Source organism: Alosa pseudoharengus, unplaced genomic scaffold (genome assembly GCF_046254945.1).
Source record: "Alosa pseudoharengus isolate Yale_2024_CS ecotype anadromous, Long Island Sound unplaced genomic scaffold, YU_APseudo_1.1 YU_APseudo_1.1_scf_5, whole genome shotgun sequence".
Classification (NCBI taxonomy): domain Eukaryota; kingdom Metazoa; phylum Chordata; class Actinopteri; order Clupeiformes; family Clupeidae; genus Alosa; species Alosa pseudoharengus.
The window spans coordinates 3,472,039-3,488,778 of record NW_027468837.1 but is presented as its reverse complement, the minus strand read 5'-3'; the positions used below and the strand labels follow the sequence as shown (position 1 = coordinate 3,488,778).

Genomic DNA, 16,740 nt, shown 5'->3' with positions numbered 1-16,740 from the left:
TAGGCTATAGCCTTAACTCAAAACTTTAGGCTTATATAATTTGGATCAGCTACAGACAATGAGTGGCAGACAGAGTGTGATGTCACTTATAGGCTACAGATTATTCGTTCCAAATTTCAGATGCATCATTCCACAAAATAATTGATCTTCTCTATCATCAAGTTATTCATTAAGCTAAACATAGCCTATAGCCTTAACTCAAAACAGCTGTTAGGCTTATGTCATTTGTGTCATATGATCTGTAAATAATGTCACAAGTAGTCATGCTTACATTTTGCTCACTGCACATTTATTATAATGTATTATTATATAATATTAAGTATTCATTATTGAATGCTTAAGTGGAGTTATGTTTTTCCCTAGCATCCTATTTTTGAAGTAGAACAATTGAGCGGGCATGTAATTGAGCTACGGGTTTTCTACAGGAATAGGACGTTTGAACGGACACTAGTTGTATTTCTCATTTCGATTACAAAAAGTAATGTTTAGATGTTTAGATATGTCTTTATTCTATTTAAATACAAGTATTGATCCTCATGAATTATGCCTTAATGACTTAATAATACACATAGATACATTTAGAGCTGCTGATTAAAATAACTGCTAGGCCTTTTCTTGGCTATTGTGTTTAGGTATTGATAGGCAAGGCAAGGCAATTTTATTCATATAGCACATTTCATACCAATGGCAACCCAAAGTACTTTTACACAAATAAAATGAAGATAAGATCAAATAAATAAAATGTATAAGGGAGTTCGATGGAATGTTAGGTAACAATGTAGAATAGAAGAAACAGATGAAGCATAAAGATGATCTAAGAAAAGGCAACAAAAAAAGATGGTTTTAATCTATCAATTGAGGGTGCAGTTCTAATTGAGATGGGAAGCTGGTTCCACAGCTGAGTAGCATAAAAACTAAAGGCGGCTTCACCGCTTTTGGTTCTGACAGTTGGTTTTGATAAAAGCAGTCTGTCTTGGGATCTAAGGGGTCTAGAGGGAGTGTGATATTGGAGGAGGTCTACAAGAAAAGTGGGCCCCCTCCCATTTAGTGATTTAAAAACAAGGAGCAGTACTTTAAAATCTATTCTTTGACTGACTGGGAGCCAGTGTAAAGTTCTGAGTAGGGGTGTGATGTGGTCTGACCTCTTGGCTTTCATAAGGACCCTTGCAGCTGTATTCTGAGCCTGTAAGGAGCTACAGTAGTCACGCTTGCTGGATATAAAGGCATGAATGGGTTTCTCCAGAACAGGTTTTGTCATGAGACTTTTGAAATATTTTTTAAGTGATAGAAAGCCGATTTAGAAACTGACTTGATATGGTTGATATGGTTGTTAAATGTGAGATCACTGTCAATTTGGACTCCACATTTTTTACAGTGGTCTTAACCTGGAATCCCTTGTTAGAAAGTGATGTAGTTAGTTCAAGCCTATCCTTTTTGCTACCAAATACGATCACTTCAGGTTTCTCCTTGTTTAGCTGAAGGAAATTCTGACACATCCATATGTTGATATCTGTAAGACATTGATGTAGAGCTTGAAGTGGGCTTGAGTTATTGCGTGACAGAGATACATAGATTTGTGTGTCATCTGCATAACTATGGTATGAAATCTGGTACTTTTGAATAATCTGTCCAATTGGAAGCATGTACAGATTAAAAGGTAGAGGACCCAAGATGGACCCTTGGGGGTCACCACATGTTAGTGGAGTGGGTGAAGAGGACCAGCTACCAATAGTTACAGTAAAACTCCTATCTTCAAGGTAGGATTTAAGCCAGTTTAAAACTGTGCCCAACCCAGTGTTCCAGTTTTTAAAAAGAATGGCATGGTCCACTGTGTCAAATGCTGTGCTAAGGTCCAGTAAGACTAGCACTGATGCTCTTTGTGTTTTAAGTTTTATTGGAGCAATATGATCCATAAGGTTTGTCATCCTTAAGTTGAAAGAATCAAACAGAGCATCTGCAGACTCAGTTGAATGTTCAGGAGAGCAGAAAGGTGACTGAATGGATGAAAGATAAGAGTGCCTGTTTAAAGAGAGTACTAGTATGATCGTTGAAAATGCATTTCTTTTCAGTAATACTACTATTTTGTGGTAGCTATAGTCACTTCGAAGAATATGCAAAAATGATCTGAGAGGGCCAGATCCTTTACCTCCACTGAGACAGAGAGACCCTTGGTAATAACTAGGTCAAGAGTATGACCGAGGGAATGTATGCAGAACCAGTGTATATTTATTTTAAATAAATCAACCGATACAGGGGGAAATTGCCTCTGCACGTAATGGGATAGACCTAACCAATCAGAGCAAGGAAATGGTCTAACGTGAATCCTGTAGGGAGAATAGCCAAAACATTCTTCATCTCGACAAATGCCTTAATCGCTGTTTTCTGTTTGTTTTTGATGTTATTGCACTGTCAATATCTTGTACGACAGATGTGATGGCGGCATCTAAATGTCTAGCATGTAGCGATAACCTTTTTATTGTAAAAATCAACTGATGCATGCTCAGGTCACCTGAATGACTAGGCAACATTGTTCATCTATCAATCATCGTATAAAGCCCGCTTGGACGATTTGATTTGTCGGTGTATTTTCATATGGAGATAGAATCTTGTCAGTGGAGTCCAGACTGATTTTCCCAACCTCAAATTTTGTGGGCGTGGTTATATTCGGGCTGGCTTCCAGGCTAAGGCTGTACATAATTATATTAAATTCGGATGTTGAATTATGCTTTTTTATCCCCAGTGGTGAGTTTTTAATCATGAATCACCTCAAGCACATCTTTGTATCTAGACCCTTCTAACAGATTTGTAATTTGGTAAATTCAATTCTTTGTTTATATAAGAGAAAGATAGATAGATAGATAGATAGATAGATAAAAACTTTATTGTCCACTGAATGTACATACACTGGAAATTTATCTTTGGCACTCTGGCCACATAAAAACACACAGCAACAGACAATATAAGTTAAATTGTAGTTACATAAATAGTGAAAAAATATAAATGAATAAATACTAGTTTATTAGTAAATACTAAAGATGTTTCCATTTGAGTTTATCTACAATACAGTTCATCTTTTCAAAATCAAAGCCAGGAATATGCTCTCTGGATTTTCCTTTTCACAGCAGCCAAATTAAAATGGTTATAGCTACATCTGGTTATATTTAAAAAAAATCCTGCCTCATGAGGCCACATCAGTTCCGAAGTTATGCGTTGTGGGCATAGGGGAGAAGTATGTGTTACTCAGTATGTGTTACTCAAAAATGCACTAGAACTAGAAACATATTAAAAATGAACTTTCACATGAGTGGGAGAATATGGCCCATACTGTAGTTATCTGGATAACAGCAATTGAGATACCATCATGCTCTGGTGTTGCTCCTCATAGATTATTTCTATGTTTGATCATAACCTTTCTGTATGCTGCATCACCACAGCACATGTGGATTAAACAGGAACACATCATTCATCTTCTCTCTCAATCCCCTGTTGAACAATGCTGAAATTGGAATACTATGAGAGTGACAGAATTATTAGCTGCCTGTGATCCAAAGTGAAGTAGAGGACATGTCATTTCCCAAATCACTCCCCCTGTTCCTCCACTCTTTCTTTTCCTGTCCTTTATCTGCTGCTCGTCTTATCAGCCTCCTCTCCTGGAGGAGAGACCTACTATAAAGCAATGTGTCGTCTAATTAAAGCAAAGGTTGATCTCAGTGTGAAGGGTAGGAATGTAATAATGGTAAATAATTTGCTTTTGTTATTGGCCCTTATGGGGGATTTAGTGTGTACAGACCTTATTGTGGCGTCATTTCTCCCATCGGCTTGAGCTGTGAAAAAAATCCCCTGTGTACCAGGGAAAGGTATTAAATTACTGCAGCCACTGCGGCAGCCTGAGGCAGCTTTTAGAAACCTCGGGGAAAGCTATTAGTGAAGACTGCAGGGGCTAAATTGCCTAGTTTCTCAAGGGTGTTGTGCCTCCAGCGACCATGTCAGAGGCAATGACACAATGTCAGAGGCATCTTTTAAAATACACTCTCACTTATTAAAGGTGCAATGAATATGTGTTCCTTTTGTTTATCTAAATATAGAGCACAAAGGGAAATAAAAATAAAACATTATAGACAGTGAAATCTTACAGTTCAGTTCAGTCCAGTCATATAATTGGACATAGTAATTGGGTTGAATCTTTCAAGACAATATTGCAGTTGACACATAGCTATTGACAGCTGTTACATGAAAAACGAGTTGCAGTGAGTGTCCTGAGGGACTGAAAATAGTAAAGCCAAAAGACAAAGTATATGCCAAAAAAATATTAATTGATTATTTGCTTCTTTCTTGTAATTGGTTTAGAGCCCTGTCCATCACTCCTGCTACAGAGGCACATGGCGGAGCTGCTGAGACATGATAAAGACATGGCTGCCAGCTTTCTGAACAGTGTTCTCAACCAGCTCAACTGGGCCTTCTCGGAGTTCATCGGCATGATTCAGGAGGTGAGAGGTCTTCAAGGATTGTGTATGGTGCTTGTTTAAATTAAGAAGCAAAATGGGGTCTTCACTGCTTAAAAGGTTCTCTCAGATAATAAGTGCCGCACAGCTGACATTTTTGAGCAAACTTTAAACAAGTAGCCAAGGTAACCAGGGACACATCAGCTACTCCAGTTCGGTAGCACCGATTTTAAGTGTATATGAGCAAAATCAATATTGCACTAGCCATTTTCGTCATAGCCTATTCTGTCTGTTTGTATACAGCACGCAAGCTTTATGCGCCTCTTGCTCTCCGTTTTTGGTGAATTTTTGTAACAGAAACAGTGCCACCTATAGGTCTGAAATATTAGGTAACGTGTTGAGTCGTGTTGAGATGGATCCATTTGGACGCAAATATTCTTGAAACAATGCCAGGAAAGATGGGGGGGGGGGATTGTTTTGGTACGTGTGGACGAGATGACTGTGATGAACTCAAATTCACAGAGGATGAAGTAGAATGAATATTTCACTCGCATGCTATGCAGACTCCCATTTGTGTTTGAAACATTGCTAGTGGTGTTTATACATATGGAGACATGGAAATGTGCAAAAATGGTTGATCTCAATAAAAGCAACAAATAATAAATAAAAGAAGTTAGTCCAAGATATCAAATATTCAGTGTGGGCAGGGATTATGAATTTAATTGATTTACCAAAATAATGGATACATACAGTCGGCATCTAGTCATGATCGTGGTTAACGCCCCCAATTACCGTGGTTACCGTGGCTGAAACGCCCCCAAGGGGGAAAATGTTCGTTTTGATTGCATCTAATCTAATGGAGGTGCACCGGCATGAGTACAGAAAACACCTTTAAAAAGATGAAATCTTTTAGCAAACATCAGTAAACGGCACAAACACGTTTGAACTGAGAGTTATCTGTGCGCCAACAAGGTTAAGGTTAACATTAAGTTCCCTCATTTTGCTGATTCCAGTTAAACTGCCAGAATTGTCTCGAGTGTACTCGTTGTAGAACTGCTTTCAATGGCCGGACGGTGTAGCTCGGTTTAGCAAGCTAAGCCTATTGCCATAACACCACACCCTCATAAGTTGCATCTTAATTTATTCTCACATGAATGTACATTCCCTACAATGTCCGTGGGAATAGTTTTAACAAGTAATGTGTACCAGTTGGTTATGTTACACTGACGATATAAAGATAGCTAGTTAGCAACCTAATGACGCTACAATCGAATATAGCTTCCAGAGAAATTTGTCGTCAACATTGGGCAATCGATGGTGAATTAAGTTGTTGGCATACACTGGACAGTTAGGTAAACACAATTCCTTCAAATCATTGTGTTCAGAAACAATAAATAACAAGACACAAGAGTGCCGGACAGAGCGGCGTAATCGCCAGCGTACCTGTGACATCACACCAAGACATACACAAATAAACAGACAGACAAATAGACAGTGACAGTAAAGCAAGTCTGTCTTTACAAAGACAGTAGGAGAGCTCCTTGCTAATTATCCCGCTAGCTCAGGTAATGTCTGTCATTTGTGTAGTGGTCACTAAAATCATTCATGAACATTGCAAGACACTTATCTCTTCTATGATCCCAGAAAGATTTTCTTCGACTTTAGTTTTTTTAACATTTGTTTGATCTAATGAAATAGAAAACATAATGAATTGCATCCACATATCCTTACGCACTATGCGTAATTATTATTCACTAGCCTAAAACCGTGAGACTAATTACTCTCACATATTTCTTAAAGTGACAGGCACTCAGTTGCACCTACACACAACCAATGTGCTTGGAGATACTTGGAGATACAACACAGCCTTGAGGCACTCGAGTGTTTAAAATAACCTCATCAGACATGGTACCCTGTACAGATTGAACTGTACAGTTGTGCAATCTAGGCTGTGAAGTGAAAAGTTCGAGAGCAGATCAAACCTCAGGTGATAAGTACATTAGTCACTATCACCACTAGGACTAGGAGCCTATAGACCAGTCAGTGACTATGTGTCCATGCACACCATATTACGATTCTATTTGGAATAATGACAATATTATGATTGCGCATGAGTCATGTAAACACCTTATTCCAGATGCCATAAACCGATTAAGCTCATATTCTGAATACTAAAAACCGAAATAACATCCTTAGCATATGCCTCTTTTAACCAAAAGTTTACACTTCTATAGTAAAGATGAGGTCAATTTATATATTAAAATCTGAAAGTTTGGTAACACTTTCTATGAAGGTTGTATTTATAACGCCCTATGAATGCATTCATAATGTTTTATAAGGTGTCTATAAAGCATTGTAATGCTCATTATTACCATCTATATGTATTCACAAGTCGTCATAACCAACTTCATGATGCATTATGACATCTAATTATGAATGATTATAATTTTAATCTGAATAATTCATTATAAATATGTCAAGATCTGCCTACTCACTTGTCAGTTTTATGATGCATCATTACATAACTACTTTGCTTTGCTAAATATAGCATATAGTGATGCATAAAGAGTTTTGACTTCTACTGTAGTCATATATATATATCTATAGCTATAAGTATATGTACTAAAGTTATAATAATGTATACATCTCTGTACAGCACACAATTAACAACAGCTATGCAACATCTTAAGTGTTATTTGTCAGCTCTAAGTAAAATTACAAGAATATGACCCTTTTATTAACAGATATAAGTTCACTGAGTAATTAAAGGGTGCAATGAACTAAGTACCCAGTCTAGCATCTTTACCCCATATGCACAATATTATAAATTACTATGTTAATGTCATAGGTGTTATTTGTCAGCTTTAGGTAAAGTAGAGCAAATGATGTGTTGTTATTAATAGATATAAGGTTATTATAAACAAATATGAGGCACAATGAAATGAGAGCCTGGACAGTAAAGACCAAAGGAATGCATTTAGTTCACTTTATTTTCATTTAAATCAACACACATAATCAGACTGATTATCAATGCTCTGAGCACATTACACAAACACAATGAGACAGGCCAAAAAAGTGGCACGGCATGGTCCTATATTTTGTAGTGGTGGTTATTATTGGAATAAAACTCACAATGCCACTGAAATCTATCTTGGGTCATTATGAAAGATCGTTCGAATCAAAATAGACCTTTGGTTTAAATGAAAATAAAGTGAACTAAATGCATTCCTTTTGTCTTTACTGTACAGGCTCTCATTTCATTGTAGGATAATAGGGTCATATTCTTGTCACTTTACTTAGAGCTGACAAATAACACTTACGATATTGCATAGCTGTTTATAATTGTGTGCTGTAGGGAGATGTATACATTATTATAACTTTATTACATATACTTATAGCTAGATATATAGGACTACAGTAGAAGTCAAAACTCTTAATGCATCACTATACACATTTAGCAAAGCAAAGTAGTTATGATGCATCATAAAACTGACAAGTGAGTAGGCAGATCTTGACATATTTATAATGCATTATTCAGATTAAAATTATAATCATTCATAATTAGCTGTCATAATGCATCATGAAGTTGGTTATGACGACTTGTAAATACATATAAATGGTAATAATGAGCATTACAATGCTTTATAGACACCTTATAAAACATTATGAATGCATTCATAGGGCGTTATGAATACAACCTTCATAGAAAGTGTTACCGAAAGGTTAAATGTCAAGATGGAGTTTATCGATGGGTGAAATCATCGTAATGCTCAAAGACGCAGGTTTTGCGCACACTGCTGACAGCTGAAGAATCGGTGAAAAGCCCTCATAGTGGCCTATTATGAGGCTAAAATGCAAAACAAAAGCAGCTATAATCTGGCAAAATTCACCTTTTTTGCGGTCATGAATGAAATTCAGGGACAGAGACAGTTGAGACATCATTACGCAGATACTACTTCTACTGCACATTGCTGCTTTTTTGAGCATATGCTGATTAATATGTAAACGGGAATATTCCGTTTCCGCTACACATGGAAACATCTTATTCTGAATATTGGCATAACCTTAATCAAAATATGGTGTTCATTTAAAACCACTTCCATCGTGCCAGTGCCAAAACCCTCCACTGCAATGAGCCTTAATGACTTCCGTCCAGTTGCACTCACCACTATCATCATGAAGTGCCTCTAGAGGCTGGACCTGGCTCACCTCAAGACCAGCTTACCACCCTCACTGGACCCCCTCCAACCGCCAGAACAGGAGTACGGAGGATTCCACCTAACGACACTTCACTCCGCCCTGTCCCATCTTGACAATAGCAACACCTACTGTATGTGAGAATGCTGTTCATTGACTTCAGTTCAGCATTCAGAACCATCATCCCCTCCAAACTGATCACCAAACTTAGTGAACTGGGCATCAATACCTCCCTCTGTAACTGGATTCTGGACTTCCTAACCAACTGATAACCACACCTCCTCAACCCTCACCCTGAACACCAGCGTACCACAGGGTTGAGTGCTGAGCCCTCTCCTTTACTCCCTCTTCACCTACGACTGCACACCTGTACATGGCTCTAGTCAATCACCATTGTCAAGTTTGCAGACCACACAACGGTGATTGGTCTTATCAGCAACAATGATGAGACCACCTACAGGGAGGAGGTCCAGCACCTAACAATGTGGTGCACCAACAACAACCTGGGTCCCAAACCAAAGAGCTTATTGTGGACCACACGAAGTCAAAAGCTGGCACACACACCCCCATCCTCATCAACGGGACTGAGGTGGAGCGTATCACCAGCTTTAAGTTTCTGGGTGTCTCTGAGTACCTCTCTTGGACCCTCAACACCTTCACCCTGATCCAGAAGGCTCACCAGTGCCTCTTCTTCCTGAGGAGACTAAAGAAGGTCTACCTGTCTCCTCAGATCCTGGTGAACTTGCACCATTGAGAGCATCCTCACCAACTGTGTCACAGTATGGTACGCCAAATGGAAAGCATTGCAGAGGGTGGTGAAAACTGCCCAACGCATCACTGGTTCCTCACTCCCCTCCATCGAGGACATCCAGGGCAAGAGATGCTTGTGTAAGACTCACAGCATCATCAAAGACTGTTCTCACCCCAACCACAGACTGTTCCCTCCACTCACCTCAGAGAGGCATTACAGGTCTCTCCACATACAGACCAGCAGGTTCACAGGAAGCTTCTTCCCTGAGGCTGACACTTTACTGAATACTAACTCTGCACCTCAGTGACAACTAACTCTGTCATATACTGTTCACATTGCACTTTTCTGCTTTTTTGCTCTTCTGGTTAGACACTAATTGCATTTTGTTGTCTCTGTACTTGTTCTCTGTGAGTATAAAGTTGAATCTAATCTAATCTAATCTAAAAATGGAAATGTAGTCACTGATATTTTCAGAAATGCTTCTACACTCTCAAAATGCTAAATTAAATAAACATGCTAAATGTCTCTTTTCAGAAAGGTCTTATCTCTAGCTCAAATCTCTAGCTCGATCTTAATGCCGTTTTGCTTTGCATTGCAGTTCCATGGATTACATAGTTGTAGTTGTATTGGATTCCGATTAGGAGCTTTCGGTTGGGAAAGAAGTGGGAGGATTTTGGATGTTCAGGATGAATGCTCCTGCTCTGAGCTCTCTCACCACCAATTGCTAAAATGTTCTTTTTTGAGACATGTATGTTTGAGACGAGTATGTTTGTTCCAAGTATGGATGTGGATGTACATGTACTGTAAGGCATGGATGGATTTATGTGTGGCATGTATTCATATGGACTCACTCTAATACTGCTTTTATTGGCTTTAGAAAAGCGTTTGGGTGTTGATGGCTTGTGATGTGATCATGAAAGCTTCCCTGCTCTTTGAACCTCCAGATGGGGACTAAATTAACTCTTCACCTCTAAAAATGCTTTTTCATCACTTTTATGGCTTTATGGTAGCTTTTATGTTGTTAGGACGTACATGAAGCTCACCACTAAATATTATGGTGTCACGAGTTTAATAAACTTGAAAAAATATATTTTTAGAATATGTAAGCCTTGTAACTCTGGAAAGAAATGTTTCACTGTTCAAAAAGATAATTTTGGTATCCTACTTCATTTTGCTGTTCTTGTGCTTCTTCGGTCATGAAAAGTTGAAGTCATAGATTGTGTGTCATCTCTTGTCTTTGTCAGATTCAGCAGGCTGCAGAGAGACCAGAGCGAAACTTTGTGGACACACGGCAGCTAAAGGTTTGTATCACATGCTTTGCCCTTTAATAAATGTATTATCATTATTATCATTTCTGTTTGTTTATTTTGTCTTGGGTACTATACTGTATACCTTTTCTATTTTTTTTTATATATATTTAGTTAAGTTTGTGTTTGTAGTTTGGTAGTTTACTATTTTATCATTTTTATTATTATTATTATTACTATTATAATTGTTGTTATCATTACTATTGTTTTGTTTTTTGCTTTGTTTTGTTTGTTTGTTTGTCTGTAGAGCACTTTGTGCTTTGTGCTTGAAAAGTGCTATATAAATACATTTTATTATTATATATTATTATTATTATTTCAACCATACTGTACCATTAACCACCCTCTTACCTTGTCTCTTACACTGCCAACTTTAACCTGTCCATTGATGTCACTCTTGCTGCAATTTCATTTTATTTCCTCCTCAAATTTGACTTTCTCTCTCTTCACTTGAATATGTCCTACCACGTTGACCTTTCCACCAGTCATGGTTTTGTGCCTCGGCACCGATGATAGTCAGAGGCATTATGTTTTCAGGTTGTCCATCTTTACGTCTGGACATTTGTCCCATTCTTGTGAATGCAATATCTTGAGAATGCTAAAAGTGATTTTCATTAAAGGGACACCAGGCAACGTCTTTGTGTTAATTAATCATCTTCGTAAGTCGGTATATGGTTAAATGACTCATTACGGGGCGAATGAAGGCTCTCTCGCCCGCCCCTACTGCCTGTAGGAAGAATATCCCACTTGCAAGTTCGGTGTATCCTACTCGCCGACCGAAGCAGGATCAGTTTACAGCACAGAGGCAGGCTAACGAAACGCTAGAGATTGTTGCGAACGTGTGTATAATGGCAGAGCCAGCGAAGAAGCAGCGAAAACCCTTGACGGAAGACGCAAAGAAAAGGAAAAGAGCTTCAGACCGAGTGAGGGGGAGTTTCGTAGAGAAAAAGCATCAGTCTTGCCTGGTGTCCCTTTAAATTTTGTACAAACGTTTGAACTCCGAGATGAATGATTAGATTTTGATGGTCAAGGGTCAAACTTCAATGTCACCATGAGCTTATGTATGTACTATTTCCATGAATACGATATCAGAGGAATACCTCAATGACATCCTTTAAAATTTGACATGTTCATTCACACATAAACTGATCAGATGGAACAAACCTTTCTATGACTTCTTTGTATACCTTGCATACCCCCTAAAAAAGACGCCATGTTTCTCACTGGAAATTAATTTAGTGGAATCATACTTATCAGTATAGGGATACCTCACATTTCACTTAAATTAAATTAAATTAAATTGCTTTTCACTCAACATTACATACTGTACTGTATTATATAAATGTAAACAAAATTGTATGTAGACTGAAACTGAAATGGCATGCAACTGTAGTTCTTGATCATTTTTGTTTAGCATTTTTTCTTTCTGTCTGTCTGTCTCCTTCAACCTCTGTACTCAGGTTTGTGCCACCTGCTTCGATCTGTCTGTCAGCCTTCTACGTGTGCTGGAGATGACGGTCACTTTGGTGCCAGAGATATTTCTAGACTGGTCTCGCCCCTCAGCTGAACTGTTACTGCGACGATTGGCTCAGGTGAGTTTAGAATTGTGATGGAAACAAGCCAGTTTCTCACTGCACTGTCTGGCATTGCACAGTTTAACAGAATTTTAATTATTGTTATTCTATGCTACTTAGTGATATAGTTTCACGTATGTAGGGCCCTATTGATTCTGTTTTATTATTTTCCAAATTCCGTTTTATTTTTTCTCAAATTCCGTTTTTTCAGATTTAATTTTAGTTGTTTCTGATTTTTTTTTATTTTATTTTTTACATTTAAGCAGAAACAGGAACAGTACTGTTACTTTTCTGCAAAGTTGAGTGAGGGAGTCTATTTGGAGGCTACCCCTCTGTGCTCTTCTGCTTTATGGTGGACTCTTATCTGAGACTTATGGAAAGATACCAGTGTTACACTAGCCGTGTTTACATGGACGTTTAATCTGTGCTTACATGGAACAAACATTTAATCATTTAGAAGCTCCTAGTTGTATTGCTGCCATGGAAACTAAATTGTTTACGTCACTCTTCATTATTACCACCATTATACAGTTGATACACCAATAAATAAGTTGATACACCATTAAATACACCATTAAATAAGTCCCTTCAGGGCGGAACAAGACCCTTCCGCTGCGCGTCGGGGTCCGGTTCGCCCTGTCGGGACTTATTTTCCCAATAATGACCCTTACTTATTACACGGCTCTTCACAAGGCAAGTAGAACGCTCCATTGGCTTGAATGGGAGTTCTTGCAAACATATAATTACCGCTGTCAATGGCAACGGGTTTTGTGCTTCTGATACGTCTTTCATATCACTACGCAAGGACTGGAACTTAATTCAAAAGTGAAAGCAAGACGGTTGATCAGCTGTGTTCTAAAGAATGTTTGATTCAAGTTCAGCGTGTGTTGATGCAAACTATTTGTTTCTCAGCAAATGCCACGATGAACGGTAACAAATAGGCTAGGCTATGTAGGCTAAAGTCATATCGTGGGGAGTTTATTATTTCGTTTTGGCAAGTAGCCGTGTAATAAGCGGGAAAATGTATAGAACGCCGGTCATTATTGGGAAAATAAATCCCGACAGGGCGAACCGGACCCCGACGTGCAGCTTACTTACATGTACATAGGGAACACCTGCGCAGAAAGAAGAAATGTACTTCAACAATCGGAGTACCTGTTTACATGGGTGGATTTTTTTAATCGATCGGATTATCAGAACTGAGTACACCACCTCTCTCGATCTGATAGAAAATTCAATCGGATCGGGTTGGGTGTTTACATGAGGCATTTTTATTCAGATTGAGCCATTACTCTGTTTGTAATCGGATTAAACATGTCCATGTAAACGGGGCTTCTGTTGTATTCTGTTTTATTTGTATTTATGTATGGGCGTGGTTTGCATTTCCTGCTTTGTTGAGTGCTGTCGAGGATCCTTGAGGATTTGCGCTTGGTAGAACTGAGATCTGCCGGAGTTAAATCCATCAGAGACGAGGCAAGGCTTCTTCTTAGCATTCTGAAAACAGGAACAGGAACAGGAATCTGCATGTGTGTGTTATTGAAAATCATGCTTCCTGCGGGCTTCTTTTTGAAAAACTAATGAATGCACCACTGTCATTCTCCCACGTCAATAAGTTAAATTATACATGTGTGATTAATTTTCCAAAATAAACCACAGAGCAGCAACCATTAAGCAAAATCGTAAAGAGAAAAGTGTACTATTTAGCTTGCAATCGCTCTCATTGAAAGATGTTTAAATACCCTTTCTAAATGCCTTCTTTATATGTAACGGTGTAAGAGTTCAAAGTTGTCAAAATGACCTAAGCCCATATTTCACTTAGGCTACTTTACATAGTGACAATAAGACAATGTTTACATTTAAATACATAGTGAACTGCCTTGTTTAGTACAGATTTTAAATCTTTCATAAATGTGTGCACAGGATTGTGGGTGTTCTGAGCACACAGAGGATACACACATGCACAAATTTGGCAAAATGAATGACTTCGGCCTTGGTAGAATTTGATGGATGCTTGACATTGGAACAATACTTCGGCGGGACTTCATGACGTAACATAATTCAAATAGCAGCCTTGAAGGATCCCTTGATCCCTTGACTTTGAGAAACAGCCTCTTTCTCATTTTCTCTGCCTTTCTTTTCGTGTGTGTGTGTGTGTTAGACCGGTTACTGATTTCATAGTTTGTGTGCGTTGGGAAGTGTGATCTGCATTAATGAAACACTGATTGAAACCGTGACAAGCTTTCCACGCTCATCATCAGCACCTGCTGCTGATTGTGTCCTCAATCATTTCAATCTCCTGTCTTGTTGGCCTCTCCAGTTCACCACTCCTCATAACCCTGTCATTCTGCCCACGCTCCACTAATTCTTCCTGAATGAGGCCATCAGACAGCTCATGTTGGCCCAACAAACACACAGGAAGGAAAGTAAATAAGACAGTCTGCCTGGAGCAGCAGCAGCAGCAGCAGCAACCAATCTGTGCCTCACTCAGGAATTTTATTCAACAGCTCTGAAATATATCACATACACACACAGAATGAGAATATCTGCAATGTGATTTCAGTCAAGAGAACAATTTTGAATTCAGTTAATGTTAAAGCATTAATGTTGTATACACATTTCAACGCTAAAAAGCCATAGCTTCAGAAGTGTAGGTTTTAATGGGGTTTCAAATGTCTGAATTAAGAGAACTTCCTGTAATCCCTGCAGCTGCTCAACCAGGTGCTGAACCGTGTGACTGCTGAGAGGAATCTCTTTGACCGTGTAGTCAATCTGCGTCTCCCAGGTAAACTTTCCCACCACTGCCACACTCTTTCCATCAGAACGTTCCATAGTAAGCATATAAATATATACATGCATGCGTCACCTGTTGGCTCCCTGAAACTATATGCAGCATTTTGTTATTGTAATTGAGCATGAACTTACTTAGCATGTGTACTGTAGTCCTCAGTCAGTGTTGTTTCGTTTGTCCAATTTGGAAGTCTCCCTCATTTCCTACTGTTGCAACTGCATTGTTATACTCTATGTCTAGTTAATGAAAAGAAGTAACAGTTCTTGAATATCAGTACAGCATCCATCTAGGTTGCATACATGTGTGCACACACAATGTGTATGCATGTGTGGTGAATATGTATGTATGTTCCTGTGTGTTTGTTTAATGCCAGTGTGATTGTGTGTATGTGTGTGTATTTGTGTGCACAAGGACGCCTGGGTTTGGTTGTGCCTGTCATTGTGTATTTGTATGTGTATGTGGGTCATTTTCAAATGAGGATGTTGTTGTTTTTTAATAAGAAATGTGGTTCATTTGATCTTTATTTCCTCCCATAATGGACCTGATGCACAGAAGGCTCTTTAACCAGCGTTTTCTTTCCGGAGCGTTAGCTGTGTTGTAACGGCATCTTCTGTTATATTCTGCTCCTTACATGTTCAGACACTGAGGGCCAGATGCATGTACATTTGCGAACGTATCGTTATCAGCGCCATGGACAAACCGCAGATAGCGAACGCTGTGATTTGTGGTATTTATCAAACTTTCACTTCATCGGGTAATCTGCGCCTTTCTCCGCCCCCAACGCAATTTACGAACGTCCACAACTGAACGGCATAGCCTACATACAAGCGCAGTTGAATGAAGTTAACTGATGACAACATTAAAAAGAATCAAATGTTTAGCGATCATGAAATAATACATGATAAGATGTCACCAAGCAGGGAGATCATGAAGATCAGTAGTTCTACTCAAACTACTTGTGCACGTAGACTATGGAAGATTGGTCAAATCTAGCAAGTAGGAAAGTTTAAGTGGATTAGTCAAAGAATAGTTCAAAAGGTAAAGATCATAATAAAAAGAAAACATAAAACACACAAGGTAAAATCATTTAAAAAAAAGAATAATTAAAAAGCAAAAAAAAACAAAGGCAATAGTAGTAAAAACGTAATAAAAGTAAAAAAGACAAGGTAGAATAATTTTCAAGGCAGATTCAGAATTTGTAACTCAGCGCAGTTAGCAGAAAGCATCTGAGAACAGTTTGGTCTAGATTTAAAACTGGCTACAGTTGGGGCCTTTTTGATGTCATCCGAAAGTTGGTTCCAGAGCTGAGCCGCATAGCAGCTAAAAGCTGCTTCACCATGTTTAGTTCTAACAGTAGGTTCTACTAACAGGTTTTTCATCTGGAACCTGAGAGGACGAGAAGGTGTGTACTGCTGTAGCATGTCTGATAGGTATTTAGGTCCTGCTCCATTTACTGATTTATAAACAAGCAATAGTGCTTTAAAGTCAATTCTGTGACTTACTGGAAGCCAGTGCAGGGACTGAAGAATTGGAGTAATGTGGTCAGTTCTTTTAGTTTTTGTTAGAATCCTAGCTGCTGCTTTTTGTATCACCTGAAGCTGTTTAATAGTCTTTTTAGGAAGGCCTGTGAACAGTCCATTGCCGTAATCAACAGTTAAGATTGCTTTTGATATAGTACAAA

General features: G+C 38.6%; 1 protein-coding gene across 1 annotated transcript in view; it reads left to right on the top strand.

Moving 5' to 3' along the window:
* The window catches only part of rnf123 (ring finger protein 123), a 109,586-nt gene that overhangs the window by 51,531 nt on the left and 41,315 nt on the right, over positions 1-16,740 (top strand). The window contains exons 32-35 of the mRNA XM_076268697.1: positions 4,348-4,487; positions 10,635-10,691; positions 12,158-12,289; positions 14,978-15,053. Of these exons, the coding sequence (XP_076124812.1) occupies positions 4,348-4,487; positions 10,635-10,691; positions 12,158-12,289; positions 14,978-15,053 (405 nt within the window). The remainder of the gene's footprint in view (positions 1-4,347; positions 4,488-10,634; positions 10,692-12,157; positions 12,290-14,977; positions 15,054-16,740) is intronic.